This window comes from Macrobrachium nipponense, chromosome 12 (assembly GCF_015104395.2).
Source record: "Macrobrachium nipponense isolate FS-2020 chromosome 12, ASM1510439v2, whole genome shotgun sequence".
Lineage (NCBI taxonomy): Eukaryota > Metazoa > Arthropoda > Malacostraca > Decapoda > Palaemonidae > Macrobrachium > Macrobrachium nipponense.
In genome coordinates this window covers 3,649,639-3,663,023 of record NC_087205.1, presented here as the reverse complement: position 1 = coordinate 3,663,023, position 13,385 = coordinate 3,649,639, and the positions used below count along the sequence as shown (strand labels likewise).

Genomic DNA, 13,385 nt, shown 5'->3' with positions numbered 1-13,385 from the left:
TGAGAGAGAGAGAGAACGATCATTTCTGTTGGTGAGCCATACAAGAGCCTGGGTTCAACTAGATGAGGAATTTTTCTCTATCATCGTGCGAGGGTGAAACCTAGTACAAGGTAATTAATTTCTCAGATGAAATATATTGGAAAATAAAGACTGACGGAGACCAATTTTACATTTGATCAGCAGCTAAAACCTACTTACACTAGACTCAATTTTGTTAGTTACATTTCTTTGTATCCGGTGCCCGGGCTTGGTGGAGTAACGTTGAATTTGGTCAGTATTTGGTTGGGCACCACCAATGAATATCAGAAGCGCTGACTAGTGACTGAAACGTACGACAGATTTTACCATTTTGGAGTGAGTGGCAGTAAGTTACGATGGGTTTTATAACCCGGTATGTATTATGTATCCAGCTGCTATGAGATTCAAGGCTTCTGTAACACGGTTTTTTGGCAATAACTTTTTATCTATGCATTTCATAGATATAACGCTTATTCTGAATACACATTATATCTACACATAAATTTTGACAGTATTCTGCATTACGTAGGTTGAATAAATTTGGTACTTATAATGTGAAGGTGACTTTTTTTGAAGATGGGCCAACTTACTCAGAGAAAAGGTTTCGAACGCACTCGTTACGTAACTTATGACAGCATTTCTTCCCTCTTTCTCGATGGATGATTGGCTATACGTAACGAAGGCTAGACCTCTGGCAACAATGACATACAAATTTAAATACAAGCAAAGCAGTACACCTTTATGAACTCTGAATCCTCTCCACTGATAATTGTCAAAATGAACAAACCAACAAAATATCTTAATAAAAACAAAATACTTCGATTAACAGTCCAACTCCCAAAATAAGTGTCCTAAGAAATTATAATCTACTTTATTGGTCACAATCAGATTGACAAGATGTAGGGAATAGTTGGTAATTTTCAAAGACAGTAGACAAGCTTGATTTGATAACTGCTGTATCCAATGTCAAGCAATTTTTATTTATCGGCTATCTACCTACTTACTAAAAAAAAAAAAAAAAAAAATAGACGGTACCGTATTTTGGCTTTAAACCTTCACCAGTAATTATCGTCAGAATGATGACTTCATGAGGCTCCACCTACTTTGGCCTCGTTATAATTTAGGATAACAATGAAGGCTATCATGGACATTGTTGTATTCGAAAATCTAACTTCTGGCTATAAAAACTCATTTCTCGAGTAGTTGTAAGAAGTGCTAAATGATCCTCAGGGATCCCAGCAGTTGTCCAAAACGTTTAATTCATGCATATTGCTGCTATTACTAATTTTGCAGCACTACTGCTACAGTAGTATTACTACGCTAGCACAGATACCCCACCCACATCTATGTATCGTTCCGCCATTCATAAAGTCTTTATATCCAACATGGTCGTACAGACTAAAGAAGAAGAAAAAAAAATGATATCGGATGATCCGTTGGTCTGCTGGAGATTTTAGCACATATAAGCTTGTATTTACTTTGGATAAAAATCTTATTTTAACAAAAGTAGTTATATAAAGACTGTTTACATACAATCTCTCTCTTTCTCTCTCTCTCTTGGTGGCATAGTGAATAGTTAGTGGAGATGTTCAAAATCCTGAATGGCATTACAAGTATTATAATCACGTTACGCTAAAGACAAATCAGGCCATAAACATTGGATTTAAACTAGAAACTGAATAATTACCTATTCAGGGTATAGTAAGTATGGCCACGGGGTTTCTCTTGACTGTATAAAGTTGCAAGTCGTAAGACAAATGCAGTTTTGCAACCATGGGGACAATTCCAAATCCTGTTAGCCATTCTTGACTACTATGGGTTTCAGAGCCGATGGAATAAGGTGAATGGGTTTCTGTCTGGTGGATGGGCGGGGCAACATTTCGTAAAACGATGTTTACCTTAGCTACATCTGATGCTTTGATAAGGAGCAAAATCCAAAAAACCGTGTTACAGAGGCCCTGAATTTCATAGTAGATTATACTAAACGTGGAGGAAGCTCCTTGGGACGCCATGTTTAGTACATACTAGCCCCCCGAGGACCATAGTATTATTACACCCATGTCTGTATTGTGTTAGACAAATTATTATATTTAATATATAATAAACAATATCTTCGTGCGGTCTTCTACTTTACTCAGCATGAGTTTACTTGTGGATTTTGACAAAGGTGGATACATATCGGGTTAATACCGTTACAATGAGTACTCACAGGCAAACAGACTAAAGGGAATCACTTCCTCAGGCTCATTACGCGTCATCCATATTTCTCACAAGCCTATTTTTACATCAGCAAAGTCGAAAGTAGGATTTCGGTCAATATTATAGTTGAGCCCAAGGCAAGGTCGGTTGAACCAAACTGGAATGAAAGAGTTTTATGACACACCTCTGCTCCACTCAGGTATGTGTTATGTATTTGTTCTCTTTATTTATTCGTTTGATATTTGTTTGTTAAGCTAATAGTCGGGATCTTTCCTAGTGGATGTTTCTAAATTATGAGTAATATAATACTAAAAAATATGCTGATTTTCGACTTTCATAGCGAGTGGGCAGTGAATGGCATCGTTTTTCTGTTTGCAGTACGAAAGGGAGAACAATGGATGACGGGACAGAAGCCACGAGAGTCGAAGAGATTATCCAAGACGAATTTGTGAAGGTGGAATTAGTAACTAAGAAGGGAGAAACAGACAACCCAGAAATTGAAAAGGAAGGGATTACGAGCGCACGTACAGAAGACAACAAGCAAGAGAAGGAGACGACGGAAGAGGAGAAGAAAGTGCCAGAGATCGATGAGGAAGAGCTGAAGAAGCTTAATCGGAAGGTACCAGATGCGAGGTCGGCTTTCAAGAAGGACCATGTTGACGAACATTTTGACAGGTAAGACAAATCTCGTTCCTTCAGAGTGACTCGTTTAATTCACACTCTCCCTCGGTATGCGAAGGCAGGTCTGTCGAACATTGAAAAAGCATAAAGGCATTTATATTCTTAGTTACTAGTGCACCCATACCGTTGAAAAATAAGAATTAGTTAGGTTATGCACATCTCATTCTTTTACTTTCATTATTTGCTTAACGGAAATGTTTGCAGTATTTTCGTAATTATAATTTACGACTTTTTCTATACGAGATCGAAAAAAAGCTTGTTAATGAAACTGAAAATATATTTTTGCCAATTACCTGAACGATAGTTCACTGCTTTTGAGATAAAAAAAAATATGCATAGGTTTAACAGTGTAATTTTGCAAATTACATTCAGGCTTTGCTTTGAATAACTATTAGGGTTTTCTCTCTAAAAACCTATAAAAAAAGGTAATCAATAACATGTGAATATTCATATTTGCTAATTATGTGAATGACGACCTTGTTCCTCTAAAAGAAAAGACACTTAATCCTTCTAAATTTTCGCAACTGTCAATTACTTGAGTGACAGCTCGAGGTCTCCAATAAAACCTACCGTTTTCCTCGAAATGCTCGCATGTGTAAATGACTTCAGTAACGACTTGCATAGACGACTTGTGGTGTACGTGAAGCAACTGCGCTACCTGCTGCCCTATACTCTGGCGCTGACAGCCGTCATTTCCTGGTTGTGTTGCATGCCATCTCTTCTGCTGGTGGTGGTGGTGGTGGTGGTGGTGGTGGTGATGATGAAAGTGAATTAATCTCTTGCACGCAGCAGACAAGCTGAGGGGACGGTTATACATGAGCAAGTGAGTGAGAGGGAGGGGCTTTTTTATACACGAGAGAAGAGATGGCTTATCAAGGAGAGAAGTCTAAACGTAGGGGAAATTGAAATGAACAGGTGTTTTCGAGAGGAATGGCAGAGGTTAAACATTTGACAGAGAGAGAGAAGAGAGAGAGAGAGAGATAAGTCAACGAAGGGGAAATTGAAATGAACAGGTGTTTTCGAGAGGAATGGCAGAGGTTAAACATTTGACAGAGAGAGAGAGAGAGAGAGAGAGAGAGAGATAAGTCAACGAAGGGGAAATTGAAATGAACAGGTGTTTTCGAGAGGAATGGCAGAGGTTAAACATTTGACAGAGAGAGAGAGAGAGAGAGAGAGAGAGTAAGACGAGAGAGAGAGAAGAGAGAGAGATGCAAGAAAAATTATGTTTTCAAGGAGGAATTTAGAGGTTCAAAAAACGAAAAAGGGAGAAATTGAAATGAAACCGGTGGTGTTTTTTCCCGTTGCAGACGCAGGGAACGGGGCCAAAGAAGGGGTTAAAAACCACATTATTTGAAACAAGAGAGAGAGGAGGAAAGGAATTTTCAAAAAGCAACCCGAGGAAATAAAATAAAACAAGGTCAAAGTCAAATTAAAAAGCCGGTTGGGGAAAGAATTTGCCGGGGTTGGTGACGGTGAAACAGAGGTGGATTCCTTTAGGGGGGAGAGTGTTTTTTTTTTCCCAACAATTTTTGTAATCCCCCCCCGAGAGGGAAAACTGGCAGAGAGAAAAAACTGAACGAAGAAATTAACAATGTTTTGAAACGAGGAACAAGCAGGAGGGGTTTAAGGAGAGGAGAGAGACAGAGAGAGAGAATAAACGACCATAAGATTTTCACAAAACCCGAGAGGGGAAAGAGAGAAAGATTAAATCTTTGAAATCGGTTTTTAAGGAAAAGGCCAGGGGGGGGAAAATTTGAAAGGTGGGGGAAAAAAAGCAAGAGGAAGGAAGGGGGGGGGGGGAGAGGTTAATTAAAAGGAACTTTTTCTAGTTCTTTTACGAAAAAGAGGAGAGAGAGAAGAGAGGGATAATAAGAAGGGGAAAGGGGTAAGGAGGTAGGGGAGGCATTTGAGAAGAGAAGAAAGAGGGAAAAGAAAGGGAGAAAAAAGAAGGGGAAATTGAAATGAACAGGTGTTTTTCGGGAGGAAGGCAGAGGTTACACATTTGACCAGAAGCGAGAGAGAGATAAGTCAAGCGAAGTGGTAACTTGAAATGAACAGGTGTTTTCGAGAGGAATTGCAAGAGGTTAACACACTTGAACAGGAAAGTTAGAAATGAAGAGAACCCAGGAGAGGAGAGAGGAGAGAAGAGAGAGGATACGTTTCCAACGGCAAAGAGGGAAATTGAAATGAACGGTGTTTTTTCGAGGAGGAATTGGCAAAGAGGTTAAACATTTGACAGAGAGAGAGAGAGAGAGGAAGAGAGAGAGAAAGGGGAAGGGAAAAGATTTCAGTCAACGACAGGGGAAATTGGAAATGAACGAGGTGTTTTCGAGGAATGGGCAGAGGTTAAACATTGTGACAGGAGAGAGAGGGAGAGAGGAGAGGAAAGAAGAGAGAGGATAATTCACGAAGGGGAAAATTGAAATGAACAGGTGTTTTTCGGGAGAGGAATGGCAGAGGTTAAACTTTGAAGCGAGAGAGGAGAGAGAGTAGGAGAGAGAGAGAGAGATAAGTCAACGAAGGGTAAAATATGAAATGACACAGGTGTTTTTCGACGAGGAATGCCAGAGGTTAAAACATTTGACGAGAGAGAGAGAGAGAGAAGAGAGAGAGATAAAGTCCAACGGAAAGGGGAAATTGAAATGAACAAGGTGTTTTCGAAGGAATGGCAGAGGTTCCCATTTGACAGAGAGAGAGAGAGAGAGAGAGAGAGAGAGAGAGAGAGAGAGAGAAGAGGGGAAAAGTCAAAATCGAAGCGGAAATTGAAATGAGCAGGTGTTTGCGGAAGGAATGACAGAGGTTAAGCGTTTGAGAGAGCAGAGAGAAAGTATAAACGAAGGGGAAACAAATGAACAGGTGTTTACGAGAGGAATGGCAGAGGTTAAACGTTTGAGAGAGAGAGAGAGAGAGAGAGAGAGAGAGAGAGAGAGAAGTATAAACGAAGGGGAAATTGAAATGAGCAGGTGTTTGCGAAAGGAATGGCAGAGAGAGAGAGAGAGAGAGGGGGGGGGGGGGGGAGGGAGGGGAGAATTACTTGCTTAAACGCGCAAGAGGAAAGAATCAGATCATTTCAATTTTAAAAAGTATAGTTTCATCACTGTCAACATTTTTTTATATCATTTTCCATCCTACTGTGCATTTCTTATTACTCTCTAGGCCTTTTGACCTCAGTAAGGCATATTGGTGCTTCCACCAGACACCATGTTTTGTTTTAAGTCTCAATGTTTGAATTTTGACAACAGTGGCGTGATTTAAGTTATAACCCGCATAATCTCTCATGGCAAAGCTCTTGATTCCATTCACTTTCTCCAGTTATTTTCAGATTGCACTGCATTTTTAGCAAGGATGCCTAAATTCATCTCTTTTTTTTTTTATCAATTTTAATGTATTCCATTCTATTTTTTAAACAATTGCCATGCATTTTCTTCAATCTTTTACGACCTCCATTTTATTCCAATTTTTATTTCACCGTTTGATGAACTGATTCCTTGCTGGCTTCACTTTCGCTCCAACAGCCTGCCATGGATCCTCGGCGCTTTAGGCCGAGTCTTGAGTCTCCCGCTCAGCTACGGACCGAGGTTTGCGCCGATCATCATTCCTCTCAGCCGCCGTCTGCAGACATTCGCCGTGTTCTTCTGGATGTCGTCTTTCCTCTTCATGGGGTTCGGCTCTCTCATCTATCTCGTCTACCTCTTCTTCTACTCGGAATATTGGTAAGTCTCTTTCTCTCAGGTTACTGAACCTTTCAAGTATGTCGCTGGGTGAGTTGGCTTTCGGGAATGAGTGATGGTACTTTTAAAAGTAGAAAAGTAAGTCGTAAGGTGGGTCTTACAAGAATACTTTTTCTGGGATACATCTTATTGTCGAATTTTACACAGGTGCTTGTTTTTTGTGCTAATTTCGCAAAATCGGAGACCTGTTTGTTTGTTTGGAACTGTCACATCAACACAAATCTATTGAGCTACTTCAATTTTGCTTCCTACTATGGCTACCTAGCAGAACGTTTTATTAAAACAAATCTAATTTCATTTTGATCTTATTGTACCTCATTGTATCTCACACCGAATTCTAAGTGGCTTACAAATTTCAAATATTTGATTCTTTGGATCAGTTTGTTAGTCTCTTCTTCCAAAGATTGAACGAAAGTTTACGGAACAACGCTGTTTGGCCTTCATTGATAGCTTCCCATCCAATTACTGGCGGGGTCTAATTACATCAACCCTGACTGATCGAGGGAAATGCAGCTATACATTTTGTAATGATGTCGGGATCTAGTACTACTACTGCTGCTATTATAACCGTTACATGCTTCAACATTTTTTTATGGACCATTTGCTGGTACATGGTCCGATAAACTGTTTTTTCCTTTATCGTGTCCTCTTCCCCAGGTAGAATTTACTGGCTGCTCAAGGAGTAAGTGCCCGTTCTGGCTTAAGACTAGCTTAAAAGAGTGACCCGTTCTGGCTTAAGACTAGCTTAATCTAAAACGAGTGAATGGAGCAGGATCACGAACTAAATTTTAGTAATGAGCGGTATTACGAACAATCTTTAGTAATCAAGGGTATCCGTCTTGTCTTGCTTTTATCTTATCTATTTAATTACCTATCGTTTGTGACTTTTACTTCGACAACAGATCAAGCGTGAGAGGTTCTAATCAACATATTCAGATTTGAAGGCAATGCAGTTCAGACATTCAGCTGAAATCCACTAAAACATGAGGTAAAAATTAGAGGAAATTGCAGCGAGATTTATACCAAAGATAAAACAAGTGAAAATTGCTTTTCTGTACAGCTCATAAAGCTGTATGAAACTCTCAGCTGCCTCCCATGAAACTCTCAGCCATGGATAACTTTAACCTTGAATAAAATCAAAGCACTGAGGTTAGAGAGCTGCAGTTTGGTATGTTTGTCGAACTAAACAGCTGCATGGGACCCCCAATAGCGCTTGGAAAACAGTAGATTAATTAAAATTAGAAAAGCAAAAATAAGTAAATAAAACACAAAATAAGTAAAATATAAAAGAAAAATATATTCGATTATCAAGATTAAATCGGTATATATTTTGTGCATATTCAGGTATTTTTTTCAAGTAATTGATATATTCATTCATTTTTACAACTGCTATTTATTATCTAAGAAGATACAAGTATGTTATCTGGTTTTATTTGTTGCGGGAAATTGCACTTTTGCACAACTGCTCCATTTTCTTAAAAATGCGTGCAATTAAACCAGTTAACTTGTTTTCTTGTAAATGTAGAGTCTTGCCTCCTGATTTGTTCTGTTATTTGCAAATACAAGTTCAATACGCCACACAATACGTCACTCTGAAATTTAAAAAGTGCAAAGAATACCGGACAATATTGTGAATTTGTTTTGTTTTGTTTGTATTGTTTGTATGGTGCTTTTACGTTGCATGGAACCAGTGGTTATTCAGCAACGGGACCAACGGCTTTACGTGACTTCCGAACCACGTCGAGAGTCAACTTCTATCACCAGAAATACACATCTCTCACTCCTCAATGGAATGGCCGAGAATCGAACCCGCTACCCGAGGTGGGACGCTAATACCATACCAACCACGCCGCTGAGGCGCTCTTCTTGTGAATTTGCTACCCCTATATGGTTAGTGATGCCTTTATAGTGCATGAAATGATCACATATTCAAGCACAAGTAACAGATAAGCACTTGGTGTTGGTGATCAGGGGGGGGGGGGGCAGTTCTGCTTAGGGGCCCCATAAAGGCTTGGGACGACCCTGTTGCAGCCCTCTACCCTCAGTGGTTTTAACGGTCTGAGGGTGGACATGAAAAGCGCGGACGGACAGACAAATAGCCACCTCAATAGCGTTCTTTTTGCAGAGAACTAAAAAGAGACATTAGAATTCCTCCTTTAATAAAAGACGGCCAAAAGCAAGGAAAACTGACGCTAATTAAGAATTACTGATGGGGACAGTTAAATGTCTTGCCTTATATTATTCCTGTAATAAAATACCACATACACCACTAAAACTGTCTGTGACAAGCATCAGTTAATGACAGAACATTTCGCAATTTTCAATGAACTTGGATGAATAAGCAATGGGGGAAAGTTGATGTTATTTAAAAAAAGACTTGTTTTAGTAAAAAAAAATATATATCATTCTGGCATCAGCTAATCTCATCACATCGCTCACAAAAACGGCGATAGATATCAATTTTTGTAATCTTATCTTTTAGTAATATTTTTGTTACAAACAAGGATAAAGTAATAAATATCATCAATGGAAGTAAATGTACAGAATTTCCATTTGCGTAAATATTGGTTGTACTTGGTTTGCATGAATATTTTCTGTATGAGTCCTCAAAGCTAATGAACTCAAACGTATAGGAAGTTGCCATGTGGGGCAATATTAGTGTTTCTATCTACCTGATAAGCCTTTACAATTCCCTTGTCAGGTTTTCTCAAACCTGTGACGAGGCAGTGTGGAATTTTATAAAGTTCATCGGGTCATCTTAGATAACTGTGCCAGATGCAACGCCAGATCAAGTTTCTCGTTGATTATTCTAACCTATTAACAAAATCATTGTTCTTTTGAGGTTAATCATTCTACTGAACCCGGAGGTATAACTTGAGGTTCTTTGCAGCGTCCCTTCGGCCCCTAACTGCAAACCACTTTCATTCCTTTCACTGTACCTTCATCCATATTCCCTTTCTCCCATCTTTCTTTGACGGCGCAACTGCGAGGTTTTCATCCTACGATTCTTAATTTCCCTTTCAGCGATGAATGACCTCATAAGTCCCATCTGTTTGTCCTTTGTCCTAAATTTTCTATTCCATTCAGTTCATTCAACTGAGAAGCAAATACTTCGTAACGAGCATTCCTTCTACACATATTTCGTTAGTTGATTTATACTCTAAAGCTATAAAGAAAATCGCATAGGGTTTTAAACGCTTCATGATTTTCAAGTTCAGCTGATAATGAGACGTTAAAACTGGTGGCTGACAGGGAGCAAGTTTTGTAAACAGATAAGAACCCACTCATGATTGCTTAATTTAACCTTGTGAATGTCCGGGTGACACTCACTCTCTCTCTCTCTCTCTCTCTCTCTTTCTCTCTCTCTCTCTCTCATAAGTTACGTACATCTTAGTTTAACCAGACCACTGAGCTGATTAACACCTCCTCTAAGGCTGGCCCGAGGGATTAGATATTTTTACGTGGCTAGGAACCAATTGGTTACCTAGCAACGGGACCTACAGCTTATTGTGGGATCCGAACCACATTATGTCGAGAAATTAATTTCTAATCACCAGAAACAAATTTCTTTGACTCCACGTTAGCAGAGCGGAGAATCGAACTTGGGACTAGCGAATCGGTAGGCGAGCAAGTAAACTGCTCGTCCAACGAGGAACTTCTCTCTCTCTCTCTATTGATGTGGTTGAAAATGGCAGAGCAGATGCCAACTTGGAGGAACAAGAGTTTCTATGGAGTAGAATGGGGGATGGAAAGAGAACTTTTCTGACCTTTTACTCTGACGGAGTTGGAGAGGGTAAAAGGATCGTTTTGCTCAGTTCGAAAGTAAATATGTAGAGAACCGAACTGTTTGTAGATTTAGGTTGCTCGCTTGACTATAATTCTTATATATATATAGATAATATATATATATAATATATATATATATATACATATAATATTATATATATATATATATATATATCTATATATATATATATATATATATATATAATATATTATATATATATATATATATAAGATGATGTACTCAGAAGCACATGGTCTACTAGTAAAATAGATGACTGGGTTTTGAATGAGTGAGAACAAATCATCGGTAACATCTGACAACGAAGAGTAACAATACCAACCTAAGGAACGCTTAGAGAGAGCAAAAAGCCTGCGGCGTTTCGTGAGACTGCTCATCTCTCAACCAGTGAACCTTACCAACACGAGCTCTAGTAGTCGCTACAACACCAGGTCTAGTAGTAGTCACTACTTTGATGGACGACCAGTAATGAAATGCCAGAACATAAGCTCCCTTGACCATCAGTGTACCTTGGTTGAGTTGAATATAGAAATTAAGCCAAAGGCCAAGCACTGGGACCTGAAATGGGACCTATGAGGTCATTCAGCGCTGAAATGGAAATTGACAGTAAAAGGTTTGAAAGGTGTAACAGGAGGAAAACCTCAAAGCAGTTGCACTATGAATCAAGTGCTAGGAGAGGGTGGAAAGTAAGATGAAGAAAGAGAATATGAAAGGGGGTACAGTAAAAGGGACGAAAGTGGCTGCAGCCAGGGCCCGAAGGCACGCTGCAAACAACCTCAAGTAATGCCTACTGTGCACTCCATGAGGTCCACTGACGGCACTACTCCCCTACGGGAAGCTTGGTGGTAGCGGCGACAGGACACATAGAGGTCTGGGAAATCCAGCAAAAGTTTTTATCGCAAGTCTAATTGGAATACGACATTTAGGCCAATGGCCAAGCGCTGGGACCTGTGAAACCATTCAGAACTAAAAGGGATTTTGAGGGTAAAGAAGATTTGAAAGGTGTAACAGGCGGAACATCTCTCAGTTGCACTATGAAGCAATTGTTAGAAGGTGGACGAAACTTATGAAAGGAGGTACAGTAAAAGGACGGAAAGGGATTGGAGCTAGGAGCCGAAGGAAAGGTAAGAAAGAGTAGATGACTATAGTAGATTCACATCAACCGTGCATCTGAAGTCTAGGCCAGTCCCTTACGACGCTCCTGATTGGCTGTTGATAAGCCAATCACAGGGCTGGAAACTCTCAGTCTCTCTTGAGAGTTCACATAGGCAGGATGTATGTTCCACCTCTCCTGAAGGATACTTCTTTCAACTCATCCCTCAGGAGAGGTTGGAACATACATCCTACCCGTGTGAACTCTCGAGAGAGACTGAGAGTTTCCAGCCCTGAGACTGGCTTATCAACAGCCAATCAGGAGAGTCGTAAGGGACTGGCCTAGACATCAGATGCACGGTTGATGTGAATCTACTGTGGCTGAGTGTTGGCACTCATAGCGAGGGGATGGCGCTGTCCAGTATCTAGGTAAAAAATCAGACACAACAAAGGGTAGGATTCCTCCCTGGCATTGTATAGGTTTCCGGGCTTGTTTATGGCTCTTTGCCGATTGTACGATACTTCCAAAGTCTATTGTAAGTTTCTGTAACGCTCGGTATATAAAAAACGATTGAAACTTATAGCCCTTTGCTCGGTTTAATTTTTTATCCGGGTCTGTAGGCATCGCGAATATCACAGTTCTCTTGGCAGAACTTCAGAGGTTATGAAAGATAATGGGAGTTTTGTTCAGGAGAAGTGATTTCTGAACAATAAATTTCAGATTTACGACAACAATCAAGCTATTTTGTCAAGTCTCTCTCTCTCTCTCTCCTCTCTCTCTCTCTCTCTCTCTCTCTCTCTCTCTCTCTCTCTCTCTCTCTCTCTCTCTCTCTCTCTCTCTTATCGACCTTGAACTCTTATCTGTAATGTAAGATGCGTTTTTATCAGACTGTCATCTTGAGTTTTCGGTTTTAATTTGGGGACTTTCTCAATGATAAAAATCGCCTGCCAAAATCAAGCATATACTGACTCCCTGCGAAATCTTTTAATGAACCAGTTATTTCCTCATCACTTTGTTGGTTTTGAGGCGTCACGAACCGTTGCCGCTTGCTCTAGACCAGTGTTGTCCAAACTGGGGTCCGCGTGGGTACGCAACATAGATCATGAGGGTACGTGAACAAACAAGGAATACACACACACACACACACACACACACACACAGAAACATCCCATCACTGAACATCAGCCTCACATCTCACATTAAGTTGTGTAATTTTCAAGCATTTTGTTATTAAATCATCATTTTTATTTGTTTAATGAATTTGAATTTATTGACCACCACTCCTCTAATGCAGTCTTTTCATAATTAATATAATATTTGCATGATTATCCTAAATAAAACTGAGTTTGGTCAGCCATGGCGGGCGAGGGGAGTTACGTAACAGTAATAAAGGGTACAATACTCGAAAATGTTTGGACAACACTGCTCTAGACCATTAAGGTTTGATGATAATTTCATTAACCTTTGTTTGTTTGTTTGTTTGTGTTTCAATCCTCGCTTTGTATCCAGACTTGGAACTGGTATGAATATTTTTTTTTTCTTGTTTTATTTTTTTTTTATAAGTGATCTCTTCTTGTGTATATCCCTTTACCTCCTTTACAGGGTTCATCTGAATAATAATAATAATAATAAAAATAATAATAATAATAATAATAATAATAATAATAATAATAATAATAATAATAATAATAATAATAATAATAATAATAATAATAATAATAATAATAAAGAGAATGCCTGCATTAAGCGAGTTGATTTTATATATTATTTTTCAATTTTATTATAAGAAAAATTGAAAAAAAAAAACAATATATATAATCAACTCGCTTAATTCTGCCATTCTCTTTGACAGTATTTG

At 39.2% G+C, this 13,385-nt stretch overlaps 1 protein-coding gene across 1 annotated transcript in view; it reads left to right on the top strand.

Annotated features, from left to right (window-relative positions):
• The window catches only part of LOC135224300 (2-acylglycerol O-acyltransferase 1-like), a 26,503-nt gene that overhangs the window by 3,332 nt on the left and 9,786 nt on the right, over positions 1-13,385 (top strand). The window contains exons 2-3 of the mRNA XM_064263154.1: positions 2,596-2,892; positions 6,414-6,611. Of these exons, the coding sequence (XP_064119224.1) occupies positions 2,612-2,892; positions 6,414-6,611 (479 nt within the window). The 5' untranslated portion in view covers positions 2,596-2,611. The remainder of the gene's footprint in view (positions 1-2,595; positions 2,893-6,413; positions 6,612-13,385) is intronic.